General features: G+C 42.4%; 1 protein-coding gene and 1 long non-coding RNA gene across 2 annotated transcripts in view; one reads left to right on the top strand and one right to left on the bottom strand.

Annotated features, from left to right (window-relative positions):
- The window catches only part of LOC142018353 (uncharacterized), a 52,104-nt gene extending 42,958 nt beyond the window's left edge, over positions 1 to 9,146 (bottom strand). The window contains exon 1 of the long non-coding RNA XR_012646802.1: positions 8,569 to 9,146. This is a non-coding gene — a long non-coding RNA (uncharacterized LOC142018353). The remainder of the gene's footprint in view (positions 1 to 8,568) is intronic.
- Positions 2,469 to 16,566, top strand: RARRES1 (retinoic acid receptor responder 1). Its single transcript, XM_075004091.1, has 6 exons — positions 2,469 to 2,803; positions 11,146 to 11,208; positions 12,021 to 12,195; positions 12,882 to 13,018; positions 15,824 to 15,886; positions 15,967 to 16,566. Exons 1-6 carry the CDS (start codon positions 2,603 to 2,605, stop codon positions 16,129 to 16,131), a joined length of 804 nt encoding a protein of 267 aa, XP_074860192.1. The 5' UTR covers positions 2,469 to 2,602; the 3' UTR covers positions 16,132 to 16,566.
- The last annotated feature ends 99 nt before the right edge of the window (positions 16,567 to 16,665 follow it).

Here is a 16,665-nt window from a genome sequence, read left to right as displayed (position 1 = left end):
GGACATACTTGCCACAAGCCAGCTAAGTGACTTGTGACAGGATCAGAGCCACCTCTGTTTAGCTTTGGAAGCTAATGTCCATCTGTTTTTTCAAGCTATTTGCTAACTTGTGAGTATGGATATCTACTGTGGTCTTTGACATTAATATTAGTTTTCAGCTTGGCAATCGATCACCTCTTCAAATACATTTGCACTTTTGGGTCACATTCTCATATTGAAGGATTTCTGTATTCCACTGTGTTTCTTCCAACCCGCCTCCTAGGCTGTACTCCCCATAAAAAAACTTGTGGTCTTCCCCATTAATTACCCCATTGTTCCCTTTCTTATCCCTCCAGACGACTTTTTTATGATGTTTTTACCAAAAAAGAAAACCACACACACACCAAGGATGAGGCATTGAGTGTTAAGGTCTGTCATTTAGTATGCTGTCTAGTGTTGTCTCATTGTTACCTAGTACTCAGTCCACCTGTTTGTTATAGCCACCTGTTGACTCCTATTTATGAGACATTAAAAACTCTTCAGGGCAGGCAGCACCACCAATGATGGGACCAAAGGGGGCAACTATCTTGGGCCTCCCAATTCAAAAAAGCTGCCACCACCTCTAGTGCAGCAGCTAGTGTGGCTGGAGCATGCTGGAGTCCCAGGGTGATGTGCTCTGGGTGGCACTGAGGGCTGGCAGAGATAGGGGGTGCAGCATCATCCAGGTGGCACTGAGGGCTGACTCCCCCAGGCCCACACCTTCCACCCAAGTAGGGTGACCATGTTGCCCTATGGCAAATACAGGGCAGTGGCCTCCAGAGATTTGGGGGGGGCTGTTCTTCCACTCCAGGACTCCTCAGAGACAGATGCAGATGCCCCACAGTGAGACATGATGGCTCCGCAGCCTCCTGATGAGGTGGAGTGGAGGAGGGGGACTCCACAACCTCCTATCGGGGGGGGCACCAGGGACTGAAGAGGCTACCCTGTGGCACAGCTCAACAGCAGTGGGGACTACCTCTGTAAGATGCCAGGGAAAGGGGCAGCCACCCAACAGAGGCTCCCCCTAGCAGTGGGGAGAGTTGCCTTGAGATACTGGGTGCCAGGAAACAGGAGCCCCATAAAATACGGAAAAGTTACGGGGTGCCTATTAGCTTAAATAAGGGACTGTCCCAGGAAATATGGGACAGATGGTTACCAGCCATCCGAGACTCGATCCCTTCCGGGAGCATGGAGCTAGCTCCTGCCCTTTGCCTAGCGGCCTAGCACATCTGTTGGCTCCCGTGAGAAAAGGACCATCTTTCTGTTCTATATCTGCACAGTGCCTGGCACAATGAAATGCTCGTGCATGACTGAGCGCCCATGCACTGCTACAAATACAAATAGTAACTCTGAGTGACAAACTCTTCCCCCCACAGCCTTATCTTCCCTAGTAACCAAAGTCTGAAGCCTACAGGTGCCCTGACTATTCACCTGATGTTCAGTGGTGCTAAGTGCTCGGAACCTTGAACACTAATAGACATTCTGCCCCAGCTGAATGCCAGACCAAAAAGCCTGCGTAAACTTGTGTGTGACGTTCTTCCCCACTGTCAGACGAGGCTTTTGAATTGCTTTCCTATGAACCACAGCCTGTGATTATCCAATTCCTCTGCTTTACACTGTGGTTCATTTTTGTCTGGGTTTATCTGGTGTATTGCACAGCTGTGTGTTGCCATAACTGACCCTACTCTGCTTTTAGTGTTCCACGTTTCCTGTGTTGTTTGACTAATGGTCTGTGGCAACTTCTATTGCCGTGGGAACAGGACTGCTCCCAGACTTGGGGCAGAGTGCCATGGATTTACTTTCCCCCTGGCATGCGTAATTCCCCCTCTATTTAAATGTAGGCATCTGCAAAGTCCTCACTCAGACACAAGCTTTGACAGGTCTAGGTTCACATCCAGTCAGATGCCTGGGGATCTCAAACGCTGCGTGTAAGACACTTCAATGGGAAGCAATAAAAACGTAAACCCAACAACACTGCACAGAGCAGCTGTAACTGGGTGGGCCACAGGGCATTAGAGGGAGATAATACCTGGTGCTGGAGATGCTGCCTCACCTACTGGGCTCTTTAACCTACCCAATTGTCTGTGGCTCATCAGAAGCCCTCAGAGGGGAGGAGAAGAGCAAAGCTGTGAAGACTAGAGCGGCGCCCTGAGCCCTGATGCTGTTCTCTGATCTCCTGGAAGGGGAAGGCCGTAGGGAGTGCCCCTGGGCAAGCTGAGCGCTGCCCCCTCGGCAGGGTGCTGGGGTGGGTGAGGGCTGAGCCGAGGGAAGCAGAAGGCGGGAAGAGGGGAAGGGAAGACGGGCTGGCGGGGGAGCCTCAGAGGCAGAGGAAGGGCCTGGGAGTGAGGGGAAAGGTGCAAGGGGGGCAGGGAGAGCGGGAAGGCGGGAGCAGTGGGGGGACAAGGAGGAGGGACTCGCCCCCGGAGACTGGACGGAGCCTGCCGGGTGCAGCTCGAGCGCTTCCCGGCACTGACAGCGGGCGGAGGGGCGGGGAGGCGGCCCTGCCCGCACTATTTGTACCGGCGCATCAGGCTCAGTGCCGAGCCGCCTCCGGAAGCGCTGCACCTCGAGCGCTCGCCACAGCATGCAGCCGCGAGGCACAGCCCGGCTCGGGCCCCTGCTGCTCCTGCTTCTGCTGCCTCTGGCGGGGGCCGGCGGAGCGGGGCCGGTCTCCCAGCGCCTGGCCGGACATGCGGCGCGCGTGGCGCTGCACTATCTCAACTACCGCCAGGGCTCGCCTAGCGCGCTGCGGGCCCTCGGCCAGGTCCGCAAAGCCACGCTCAAGGTAAGGACAGCGGGGAGCAGCCGGGCACTGCCCCGAGCACAGCGCCCCGGGGAGCGCCCGGTACAGCGCCGAGCACAGCGCCCCGAGCTGGTGCCATGCATCATGCGGGCCGGTGCCTGGCCCAGGCACAGAGCGAAGGGCAACCCTCGGCTCCCGCTTGGCAAAACGCCGCGCACGCCACACAAAGGGCATCGCCCAGGGTGCGCGGTGCTTGGGGCAGGGCACACAGCAGAGCCATGCGCGGAGCCCGCTGGCAAACAGCACAACGCACAGGCTTCGGCACTGATGGGGACAGATTGTCCCTGTGCCCAGGGCCTGGCTGGTGTAGAAGGGACAAGCCGGGCAGGCAGACAGCGGCGAGGAGCCATTTCCAGAGGAAAGGTAGAAGAACGGTTGAGAGGGACCCATGTGTTTCCCATGAGGCTCCCAAGCCCAAATCTAACAATAATGAACACTCCGGGGCACAGGGCTCCTGCCTGAGTTGCTGGAAAGGTCAGTGCCAGCCCCTCAATATAACTAAGAGCTCTTCCATAACCATTAGGTACAAGGCTAAACTATTCATCAACTCTCTCAGCCCAAACCAGCCCAGAAAAACAAACGCAGAGAGCCCTCGATTAATATTAAAACAGCTCTTCAAATGCCCTGGCCATTAGCGAAACAGACTATTTGTCATGGCAACTGGGACTGCACAATTCAAGTCTCTTGGGATTTTGCTAACAATTTTCATAAAAAAAATCACCTACATTGCTTCCAAACTTCATGTTTTCAGATAATTTTCTGCTGAAAAATACAATGTCCTCTTTTGTTACCTATTCTCACATAGACATACCAAGGCTGCTAAAGGAGTAACTTCACTAGCAAAAAGGAATTACAGTGTGTATGTGATTATCGTATCTTTTACTCTGATTGCAAGAGAGAAAAATCATTTATTTCCTTAAATTTCCACAATTTAGATTACATTTTGGGTTAAAATATCAGTTTCAGTATCTTGTAAGAGAATAAAATGTGCAGACAAGGAGAACCATTTCTGCCCTAGAGCCATTAAATCATACTGAAATCAATGGTGTCTGATAGAAATGGGGCTAGCCCCAGAACGTGCTTTTACATTCTGTCTTGTTATGGGCTAACTGAGAAATCTAGGTCAGTGTTTCCAGCCTTCACTCTCTTTTTCTCCATGTTAAATTTCTCTAGTGTTAAATAGATTAATTTGTGTAAGCCTCTTCTGGAACACAGAAAATGACATTTTGCACACAGTGGAAGTCCCATATTCAAAGCTAGTTGAAGAAAGCAGAATACCTCTTCAGTGTAACACATTTGGTTCTTGAATGCAATCTAAAGTCAAGGGATGAAGATGTAGTAGGATTTCAGATAATCCGAAATTAAATTGGCCCTATTTTTGGTAGCTTTAAAGACTTTGTAAATAGGTTAGGACAATCCTCAAACTATCATGCAGTTCAAAACACTAACTAGTCTCTTACCTCTTGCTGCCCTTTCTTAGATGCCATTCATAAAAAAAAACAGGACTAACAACAATAAAAATGGCCACACTGGATTAGACTAAAGGTCCATTTAGCCCAGTATCCTGTCTTCTGACACTGTCCAAAGGCAAGTGCCTCAGAGGAAATGAACAGAACAGATGATCCATCCTCGTCCCCCGTTTCCCTACATTGACAAACAGAGGCTTAGGACACTCATCCCGACTAACAGTCATTGATTTATCCATGAATTTATCTAATTCATTTTTAAATCTTTTATAGGCTTGGCCTTCACAATATCCTCTGGCAAAGAGCTCCACAGATTCCATTTTGTGAAGAAATACTTCTTTGTGTTTTTTTTTAAACTAGCTGCCTATTATTTTCACTTGGTGGTGACCCCTCCTTCTTGAAAGACAGGCTGAAGTTTCCAGCCCTGGGACTTTGTCAAAAGCAAGGTCTTGAAATTCACAGAGTTTGTTCTGAGTCCGCTATATTGGGAGAAACCTGCGTTTTGAAAACATGTATGTTTCATCCCCCTTGGTGGATCTGCTTTTCCTTTCTAGAGGCAGGACAGAGCCTGAATCACTTCAGATTTAAAATTCTGCCCTCATTTTCAATTTTGTCCATTTCAGGTACAACATTGAAGCAATACCCCAAAAAATGACACTTGTCGATTTTACAGAGGATCACTTTAGCCCTCCCGGCCAGAGAAAAGCAAATTGAGACATGTAAACAAGGCTAAATAATCTCCATTCTAATACACTTAGGTAAATGACCTCTTGCTGCTTTACATAGCAATATTTGTTACAGAATTTGATATGGATACACTAAGCATATGTTATTTCCTACTTAAACAACATTGCAGTTTTAGGACTCTACTTCATTTTGTCCACCTGCCTTAAAGACATACTTTATGTCGAAAGTATAGCTTTAAGAAGTTTTATATAACCTATTATTAGATTCCACCCACCCCATTTGATTGGGAAAGTGAAACTGACAAAAGATAAAACTTCATAATCTTTTGATCCAGCTTCAGCACTTGCTCAAATTCCCATTTCATGTGTTGTAAGAGTGTGTAGTTCTAAAAGTTGAGCTCGGTCTTCAGAAATGTCTCATGATTCTGAGCAGTAGAGTCTTCCATGTTAGAAATCTTTTCTCTATAGCTGAGCCTACACTTGCCCCCAACTTTGAAGGGGGCATGTTAATCAGGGCGATGGGAGATTACTAATGAAGTGCTGTGGTGAATGTGCAGCACTTCATAAGGCTAACTCTCCCCCAGGACAACTTAGGAGTGTCAAAATTTTGGGTAGTAAAGGCACGTTGAAGTAGCGCAGGCACTTTGAAATGCCTGTAGCGACACACATGCTGGCACTTTGAAATCTGACACTTTAAACTTGCCGTGGGGGAGAATTAGCCTAATGAAGTGCTGCGTATTCACCGCAGCACTTCATTAGTAATCTCCCATTGCCCTGATTACCATGCCCCCTTCGAAGCTGGGGGCAAATGTAGACAAGCCCTTTAGGAAAAAAAAAAAAAAAGAAAAGCAGCTCTTTAGGGGCTACAAAAGAGCAAGTGTTTTTTTTTTTTGTTGCCTTATAGCCATAAGAATGATGATCGTCACTATGTATGACTGATACTTTATTTTAATTAAATCACTCTGGGACTGATCCAGAGTCCTCTGAAGTCAGTGCAGACCTAGGGAAACCTGGGATCAGTAGCTCACATTCTATACCCAAAGCTGCCAGTATTGCTGGCTGCTCTTTCCAAGCTAGGATTCAAGGTGACAGAGCCAGGAGTAAAAATTGCTGGCCATTTCTGCAGCCTGGCAGAACACCTGAGATCTCAGTTTGCAGGGATAATAACCAGTCTGCTAAAGGTATGAGGGTCACTCAGGATGCATGATACTTGGCAGGCCAGTGTTTAGAACTTTTCAAAAGCAGCTATTTTAGTACAGGTTGACCGTCTCTAATCTGGCACCCTCGGGACCTGCCCAGTGCTGAACAAGAGAATTTGCCAGACCACAGGAGGTCAATATTGTCAAGCAGAATTACCAACACTTCAACTGTTTACCGGGCTCTTAGTATTTAGGGATAAATTAGAGCTAAATAAAAGAACAGAACACAGAGAGCCAGGATGGGTGGTAGTAAACAAACATTATGGGAACGTGGGAAACTTGGCTATGCCCATGATAAGTGGTCATCCATCTAACTAAAGTCATGCCAGATTATGGATGTTGACAGATCAGTGCTGGACAAGAGAGGTTCAACCCATATATTGAGAACTGAATCTCTGTCATGGAACCTGGATGAAGTTATCCCAACAATAAGCTAAGTCTTCTCCTGCCCTGAGAGTGAGCAGAAAAACTTTAACCCTGGCTTGCCCCCACATTCTGAAGTCTTTCAGACAAATCCTGGTTGGCTGATGATGACCCAATTTACATTGTTTGATGCCCTATATACTTGAAGTCTCATCTTGACTCATGGACTTGGGGTCATGAAATAATGTATTCTGGGATACCATCAGCCAACCTTGAAATGAGAATGAACATGAAGACACTGAAAATCTTTTTGCAGAAGGAAAGGAAAAATTTTTAAACGGTTAGTTAAAATAAAAAAAATATTTCTGGGCCAAATGCTGCACACAGTGCAAGAACAGGGAAATCTATTAGCATACTATTTTGCACTTAGGTCAGTTCACCCTTGATAGTTTTGTACATACCCATAGGCCAGATGGTGTAGTTACAAATAAAGAAATTACATCAGTTTCAAGAAGCATATAATTCTATACTTATGTGATAACAGATGTACACAAAACTATGATGGATTTATTTCCTTCATTAATAGTTATTTCAAGCACATAAAATGAAACTACTGCAGTGTTTTGTCATAGAACTTGATTGCTATGCTTAAAGTTATTACAGCAATAATAAAATGAAAATGTGCCTCAAGAGACAAAAAAGGATGAGGCCACTACTAAGGACAAACATCATGGAGAGAAAAACACAGCATTTATAATATGACTTCAGACATTTGGATAGAGAATTTAGACTTAACTACTCCCTTGGGGGTAATTTTTTCATGTTATTTCTGTTAAGTCAGGACCCTAAAATGTTTTTTCTGCTCTGCAATATATGGAAATAATTGTCGGTGTCCCTTTAAGGCTACATTGCAAGCTGATACAGGGCCTAATTCTCATGAGTGTTGAGTGCCTCCTAGAGGTTGTCTATCCCTCACAACATTGTGGCATAGAAACCATGACCCAAACACTTAGAATACCTTTGTAAGTCTCTCACAAAACTCCACGCAGTTACTTCATTACTAAACCAACAATGTCTGTTCATTTAATAACCTTTGTCATTTTGACATTTAGCAGATCTAAAAGGACAACACATTTCCAGCCAGTGCTCATAGAAGAAGGAAAAGGAAAAGGAAATTAGATTAGGAGGGTCAACAGCCACCCTGTCCTCCCCCTAGTAATCCAAGACCAAACTTTCCTTTTTGTAAAGCTACAGACTATTTTCAAGTTGCACAAGTAGCTAACCAACAGTCGCCGGTTATCTGGAACATGTAACCAAGTGTATGTATCTCATAGGACAGGTTGCTCTCCCAGTGAATTTCACAAACATTTGATAGTAGTAGCTGCCTGGAGAAAACCATGATGTATGGAGGGGGAGGGAAGGAGGGAGGAGACGGCTAAGTTTGGATAAGTAAAATATGCGCACATCTGCTCAACATTCTAACCTCTAAGAATCTGCAGGCTGCCAGAATTCTTTCCACAGTTTACTTGGAGAGAATCACAGGCAAATTAAATACAAGATTAACAAATTGTGGTAGTTTTTGATATCAAACAGCAATTACCATTTCATTTAAACACACATTAGGTAAACAACCTGTGCTCTCAAATAAAATACTTCGGCATTGCAGTGTAGACAGCCCTGTGAGGAAAAATCTGTATAACATCATCCAAAGAGATTCATTAGGTTTGATTTTACCTATCTATAACTATATCATAGAACTGGAAGGGACCTTGAGATGTCATCGAGTCCAGTCCCCTGTCCTCACATACCATCACCATGCCTCACAGATTTTTTTTTTAATCTATTTTCCCCAGATCCCTAAATGGCCCCCTCAAGGATTGAAGTCACAACCCTGGGTTTAGCAGGCCAATGCTCAAAACCACTAATCAAAGAAAAATGTGTAAACATATCAGCCATTTAACTGATGCAAAAATATTAATTTACAAACAAAAGACTTCAATAGAGAAATAACTAATCTGGGAAACACCCTTTACCTGCATATGTTCAGTAGGTCCCAAAATATTCAAACTCACTGCAAAAAATGAAAAAGAGAAAAGTTGGTGGGAGGGTAAGTCATTGACTGACAAAATAAGGAACAGATCCTGCAAATATTACCAGGCTTAGTACTTGGAGTGGTACAATGGGAGTATTCATAATAGTGCTTTTTCAGAATCTGACCATAATATATTTTTTTCTGTGCAACTTGAGCACACTTTATTCCAAGATATTCGGTGGTCAAGCAGACATCAGAATTAGAGTTTAAGTGTTTCTGTAAAGATTCACTAAATAATCCTACTGAACTATTTCAGAAAGCAACCATAATCATGAAGGACTACGATCTTAAACCATAGTGACAAGATTTGCAGCTCTTGCTACATTTCAAATTTGCAGGCTCAGATCTTCCAGTTTCCAAAAGTTTTCTGCATCTAATGGGGGTGCCATTGGCTATTTCTACACAGCAAAAAGTGAAGTTTTTTTTATTTCAGTCACAGCTTTTAAGACTGAGACTTCTGATGAGATGTAAAGGTATCTTACATTTCCAGTTGAAAATCAGCATGCAACATGGCAGACAAATAACGCATATGTAATGAAGGGAATGCTTCCCATCACCTACATACAAAAAGGCCACCTTGTCTTTCCAGCACTGATCTGACAATTTATGTTCCATTCTTTTGGATCTAGACTCGCAGTCTCTTCAGTACAGAATCTTAAACCGTGCTATCCTGGGTATAGAACATTCCTTAATATAGCTCCAGTTTTTGGGATAGGATTCTATGCCTAGTATTGTACTCCCAGACCAATGTTTTGGTTGTGTTTTTACTTTTCAGTAAAATATGTCAGTTACAAGATACATAGGCTGAATTAATACTGTCAGCCAGGCAGAATAATTCGTGGACATATTTGCAATTTTTTCATCACCTCACTAAGGCTCAGACCCTGAAGAGACTTCTTTATGTACTTAACCTTATGCACCTGAGTAGAATCCTGTTGAAGTCAATGAGACTATTCATGGGTGCATAAAAATTAAGCACAAACCTTTGCAGGGCTGTGCAAAGGCAGCTGTTAGGCTCGTCTGCACTTTCAACCTGAATCACAGCTAAATGTCCAAATCTAACAGTGGTTTTGGAAGATTTCCACCTTTATTTTTGTCAAACAAACATACCCCTTTTTACACCTATGATACAGAAAGAAAAATAGAAGTCTAGGTTACATGTTTAGACAGCATTGTGTCTGATAAAGTAAAGGAAGTAGCCTTTGCACACTCTGCTACTCTGTAATAAAAGCATTATCAGCAGTAATTATTTTTCATTGTGGACTCACTTTAATTTGGCATCCAGTATGCAGAGGAGGGGAGAAGCTTCTGTTCAGTGGGTCCTTACAGAGACCCATGTGAAAGCTGAGGAAGAACTCACCTTTTCTAGGTCATTGGGAATGCAGCAACCATGTGTGACTGTGCCCTGGGAACAGAATTGACAAAAGCAGATACACAATTGAAATTGGTTTCCCACAGCCAGTCCGAATAGGCAGCAGAGTTGATGACTGTGTTGATTAGCAGGCTAGTGAAACTTTTGCAGACTTGCAGGGCCCTTGCAGACTTGAAGCAGTCTTTGAGCTGGATAGGGTTCTTAGTAGTCACTTCTGTAACAAATGCATATATATGTTTGTGCTCCCCTGACGGCATATGATTTCCATGGCTCATATCTGGGACTAAAACAGAATTTACTTTCAGAGGCAGGGCAATCGAGCTGCTACTAAGTTTTGCTTTTGATAGATTGAACAAAGTCAATGGAGGAAGAATAGCAGAGTTTAGTTGTTCACTATGCTGAGGTTTAAAGCTAGCTGAACTGGCACGGATTTGCTTTGAGTTGAAAACTATTTTCTGAAACACCTACAGAGAATGAAACATTTGCTAAAAAGTTATACAACAAATTCTACCTCTTCCAATTAGTGGCAAAGCCAAGCAAAGTCAAGCCCCTTATTTAAAATACATGAAAAATGAACAGTTTCTAGGCATTGGAATTAGTAATGTAGATGGTTCCTTTCCTTGAAATGCTTTTGCTTTGTATCCCAATCCCTTAAGGAATGAGGTGTGACAGAGTAGTTATTGTGTCAGGAAATAAAATGCATGAGTCAGCTCCTGTTACTATTGAAGTCAATGGGAATCTTTCCACTACTGACAGCTGGATTAGGTACCATGTGCTTTCCGATAGCCTTGAAAATTATAAAAGGTGTTTTAATAAGCAAGAATAGTCAGTAGGGCACTGAGGTTATTCCTTCATCTTTTCAAGTAGTACCATAGAATCTTTAACATCAGCCAAACAAAGCAAAAGTGACCCTAGACCCCACCTCTAATAATGCAGCATTGTCATGTCCCTGCTGGCACATGGTAATGTCCTCACTAGATATATGAGAAAGCATGGAAACCACACTGTGGCTATCAGCTGAATACTGTATTTACCAATAATCATTAAATATTTTCACGTTGATTTCCCTATGCAGCCAGAACAAGATGTGATAAAATGCAGTCTGAACTTCCCTTTTTATAAAGATCTTGTTTCTTTCACTTCCAGACTATCCCAGGAATTGGACATAAGTACTACTTGCAGTTCACTACAGAGGACTACAAAAGCAGTGTAAGTTGGTAGTGTATGATGGTCCTTTCTACACAAAGTACAGTACTTACCATGAAAAACTGAGCTCATTTCGGTGCTTTTATGAGTGGAACCTTCACAGGGTTTATTTTGCTCAAATGCCTGAGAGGGAGACTCCTGACCTGGAGCTATACTGTACCATCACGCTTTTAAGTCACACTTCCTAATGATGTGAAAAATCAATGGCACAGTATGGTCCTCAATACTGAAATGTATCTCCTGTGGTGTCCACACTCTAAAATCTGAATAAGTACTTATAAATTTGTTGAAATTATAACCCTCATTGCACTTAAACTCTGCTGCGGACTTGTCATTACTGATTTTACCATATGCATCTGATCTTCCATTACAGGCAGATTCTACACCATACAGACTGATTTCAATCACGTATTTTAAAAATGAATCCCTAGCTATTCTCTGAAGAAAGTAATATTTATTATACAGTGAAAACCTGTCCAAAAGACCCCCTTTATCAGTTAATCTCCTTTCTTGAGGCAGAATATCCCCAGGTGTATGGGTCTGCTCCCGTGCTAGAACTCCAGCTCTATAAAACAACCGGTCTGTTGCTCAGGGGAGGAGTATATTTTCATCAATACGGTTTACTTCAAGCGATGCAAAAGCAGTAACTGGCAAACCGTAGGTGTTTGGCCCAATCCTGTACAAATCATACACAAGTTCATATAATGTGCCTCAGAAATCAAGACAATGGAGCTTTTTCTTTGCTTGTTTTTAAAATATGATGCATGCAATAAAGACGGAGTAAAAGATCATAATTTCGATATTTATGTTTTAAGCAAAGTGTTGGGGCCTGCCTTGCTACAGTTATCTACCTGAAGAGGAAACCTCGACCTGCTGTTAATATAAACTGCACATATACCAAAGATCAGACGGAAATCCAAGAAGAGGACTACAGCTTTTACAAAAAAATGAAGCAACAAAGCAAACCAGTCATTGGAAATGAGATTCCTGGTACATTTCCTTTCGGTTATTATTTTAAATTTTGAGCTAAGCAGATTTAGTAACTACTATAAAAATCAAGACAATATGTGCATACTTGTTCGTAAAGATACTTATTTTGACAATAGCAGCTCTAAGACTAGGAGCTTTAATATACAGGCCAACATTCCTAAAGAAAAAATTTGCAAGGTTTTGCAAGATAAAGACAGCATCTTGGACTAGAGATCTCTGTATGCTTAGATTGCAAATAGTTCTGTGTAAAGTTCTGCAGTGAAAGACCCACTCAGTAGCTGTTTTTTTAACAAGTGTCTTTTAGGCCACTTGTGTTTCTCCAACTGAGACACACATAGGGGATTATTTGTATATTGGAAATCAAGTATGCGCCTCAGTCATTCATCCACTCTGGATGGGCTTCTCACAACTCCATCAAGTGGAGATTGGATTACCCATTTCACTCTTCATTGTGGGGACCCAGTGGATGACATTGCTTGCTAAAGTCAATTTCACCTGGGTCAGCCCATGCATTCTTCTATTTGTAACTACAATATCTTCATTACTCTCCCATTGACTATTGTGACACATACTATGAGGAAACATTTTCTGGGCGTAATTCAATGTCAATGCAAGTTGTTTATCATGGGTCTAATGTAAAAGCAGAATTATTGCACTTTTACATCACTGTCTTTTACTTCTGTCAGACAAAAATGGAAATATTGAACCAGACATGGAGCCAGTGTGGGCTTTGGCAGTAGCTGGCAGCAGTTACATAATGTGGGAAAAGTCAACAGAGAACTTAGGCTATTTCATGGCACAAGTCAGGAATGTGAAGCAGTGGGTAAGTGAAGCTGTAATTAAATCTGCGTTATGAGGTTAAGATAACATTTCACAATAAGCAGTACACAATAAACCAGCAATGAGCAGCTCATAGTCACTGACAAATAGCCAATTCATACAAGATCTCAGTATCCAAAGTTCAAATATTTCTATCAAAAATGGCATTTTGCTGAAGAATTTATGCAAAAATGTTAGTGCAAAGTGTGGCCCAATTCCTGCTTGCCTCACTTATGCAAGTACAGTATTCCCTGGTATGCACAATTTTGATTTGCGCTTAACTAGCAAATTGAAAGCACTCCAGCTCCCTGCTCTCACAACTGGGGAGAAGCCGGGCTGCAGCAACCCTCTGCCCCACGAGCTCCCTCAGCTCTGAGCATCATGGGTTCATCTACCCCAGTGTTGTCAGCCAAACAGCAAAGTCATATCCCAGTCACTGCGTCCTCACTGGTGCTGCACCCTGCCATGCACATCACCTAGGAGTTCTTGGGGCACGTCCCATGGATCTGTGTGCTGCAGTAAAGCTGAACTGCCAGGATTCCTTCCCAGTGAATTGTGGGAGAAACTGCCATCCCTTCTACTTTCATAGGAGAAATTGTGGGAGAACTCTGGAGGATAAGTAGCACTGGAGTGATTTAGTGGATGTCACATTTTGAAGTGAGGTTTCCAGCTCGAGCAAAAGCAGAACCGGAGGTTTAACCTACAGCCCCAGCAGGATCAGCCATCTTAGGCTGAAAACATCAGCATACTCGGGTGAGAGAGTTTTGTGTGTGGATGGAGGGGAGTTAAGATGGCAAACTCTCCTAGTCAAGACTTCCATGAAAATGTACCCTTTAGAATCCATGGCCATATTTAGCCATTTCAGTATGGAATGCCTTGTGCCTGCAGCTACTGAAAGGATACTGGTAATTATTGGAAAGTAAGTCTCTTTTTACTACCAGGCAAATTGGTTGCTATTATAGTAAATAACAGGATTATAAAGCACATAAAATGAACACTATTAATTGGGGTAGAGTCAACATAGTTTTTGTAAAGGAAAATCATGTCTCACCAATCTATGAGGTTTCTTTGAGAGGGTAATGTGGACAAAAGTGACCCAGTGTCACAGTGTAGGTGGACTTTCAGAAAGCCTGTAACAAGATCCCTCGCCAAAGACTCTTAAATAAGTAATCAGTCATGGCATAAGAGGAAAGGCCCATTCATGGATCCACAGCTGGTTAAAAGACAGGAAACACAGTGTAAGAATAAAAGGTCAATTTCCAGAATGGGGAGAGGTAAATAGCGGTAGTCCCTAGGGGTCTGAACTGGGATCAGTGCTGGTCACCATATTCATAAGTGACGTGAGGGGAAAAAGCATACACAGTGTGGTGGCCAAGTTTGAAGATGTTAGAAAGTTACTCAAGATAGTTAAGTCCAAAGCAGATTGTGAAGAGTTACAAAGGGATCTCACATGATAAAAACTAATTTAGATGCTGTCACTCAATAAATAGATCTTGGACCTCTGGCTAGTTCTCTGACAATATCAGCTGAATGTGCAGCAACAGTCAAAAAAGCTAACACAATGTTAGGAATCATTAGGAAAGCCATAGATTAGAAGACAGAAAATATAGTGCCACTATATAAATCTATGGTACTTCAACACCTGGAGTGCAGTTTTGGTTGTTCCATTTCAAAAGAGATATATTAGAATTAGGGATGATAGAGAATACGGCAACAAAATTATTAAGGGTATGGAACAGATTCCACATGGCAAGAAATTAAAAATACTGAATCTGTTCAATGTGGAAAAGAGACAGATAAGGGCATATGACAGAGATCTATAAAATCACGAATAGCATAGCGAAAGTGAGTGTTTTTTACATAACACAAAAACCAGAGGTCACCCACTGAAATTAATAGGCACAAAGTTTTAAACAAACCAAAGTATTCGCTCTCACAAAGCAGAGTCAACCTGTGAAACTCATTGCTAGTAGATGTAATGAAGGCCAAAGCTATGATGGGATTAAAAAAAAAAAAATCAGCTACATTCATGAGGAATAGGCCCATCAATAGCTATTAGACAAGATAGTCAGGGATGTAACCCCTCCTTCTGGGTGTCCTTAACCACTGACTGCCAGAAACTGTGAGTGGCTGACAGGAAATGGATCACTTGCCTGTTCTGTTCATTGCCTCTAGGACACCTGGCATTGGCCACCGTGAAAAGACAGGATACTGGGATAGATCATTGATCTGACCCAGTATGGCCATTCTTATGATTTTATGTCAAGTTGTGTTTAACATTATGTCAACTACTCATGGGTAAATAAAGAGCTGCGTTTTACATCATCATTTTACTGCAACTTTAGGTCATATTCCACAGAGACTAATTTGCTAGTAAAGAAAAGCCTTTTTTATGCTAGATAGGTCTCAAGGATGGAGCAGTCCACTGCATTATGATGGTGATGAGTTTTGAAGATGATAACAGAATATCCTCTACTATGCAAGAGGAAGAAAGGGCAATGTTGAAAGTCTGATGAGGGGCTGAACTTTTGGCTAGATGTGTGTTGTATGCTGGTCTAGAAGGGGGAAAAAGAATGGGAGGCACAGGCTTTATGGGAAAACAAACATATCTTGTTAGGCATATTCCTTACTTTATAGCTTTGGATGGAGCGTTCATCTGTAGTTGTGTGAAAAGCCCACTCAGTGAATCAAAAACAGCTATTTGCATATATTAAATATCCATCTGGCCTTACTAATGGTGCCAGGAAGAATTGCTTCTCAACAGTCTAATTCTGATGGTTTCTCTTCATTGTCTTTTGTGTACATACAGATAACGAAAGATGACTCAATTGACTTTGACTACTCAGTCATTCTTCATGAAATTCCAACACAGGTACAAAACCATATTGTTTGAAACCTCTTTTCATCAACAAAAAGAATATAGAAATAATCTGGATTTTATCTGCTCTGCAGGAAATGATTTCATGCCACCTCCGTGTCATTTGGACTCCTGGTCATCCCCTGAAAGTGAAGTACTTCTGCCTGTCGGGGAATCAGGGGTCAGAATCTGGAGAAGGGTCTGGAACAGAATCTGGGTCTGCTACTGGAATTTTCAATGAGAGAGAAGCAAATTCCTAAAAGGGTTAATGTTGGCTTTAGAGCATGATTTTAAAAAGGAAAAAAAACTATCTTGTATTACTAGTTCCAGTTGGTACTGTGATAACTCTTCTACATAAAACGCGTTGCAAAGAATTTGAAGCCTTTTAACTAGTCAACTTTCATCTAAAGTAAAATTGTGTAGAATTTATTAAATGAAATAAACCACACATTCAATATATGTACTTATAAAATAAACATATACACATGCACACACCTGATTTTGTCTCTAAGTTAGAGTAACACAGAATATGAACAAATTTTATATATTTGGATAAAAGTCTTGAGAAAATCATTAATGTTCCATTTCCATAAGAAAAATATTTGTCTACTAATTTTTAAAATTTTTGAACAGGAAATATTAAATGTAAGTTTTTAACTTATATCTACAGTAAAATAAATACCATTACATTTGGAGGAAGCTGTGTTTTATTTCTGCATGATACTGATGATTCCTTCTTTACCCTTAGGCAACTCGAAGCAATCTCCATCGTGGGCAGTGGTTCCAAATCCACA

The sequence above is a fragment of the Carettochelys insculpta genome, chromosome 10 (assembly GCF_033958435.1).
Source record: "Carettochelys insculpta isolate YL-2023 chromosome 10, ASM3395843v1, whole genome shotgun sequence".
Taxonomy (NCBI): domain Eukaryota; kingdom Metazoa; phylum Chordata; order Testudines; family Carettochelyidae; genus Carettochelys; species Carettochelys insculpta.
This window is presented reverse-complemented; position numbering and strand designations above follow the sequence as displayed.

Coding starts and splice junctions, on each gene's coding strand:
- RARRES1 (XM_075004091.1), top strand. CDS start 2,603: ATGCAGCCGCGAGGCACAGCCCGGCTCGGGCCCCTGCTGCTCCTGCTT. Junction 11,209..12,020: donor CAGAGGACTACAAAAGCAGT/GTAAGTTGGTAG, acceptor TTATGTTTTAAG/CAAAGTGTTGGGGCCTGCCT. Junction 15,887..15,966: donor TTCATGAAATTCCAACACAG/GTACAAAACCAT, acceptor TCTGCTCTGCAG/GAAATGATTTCATGCCACCT.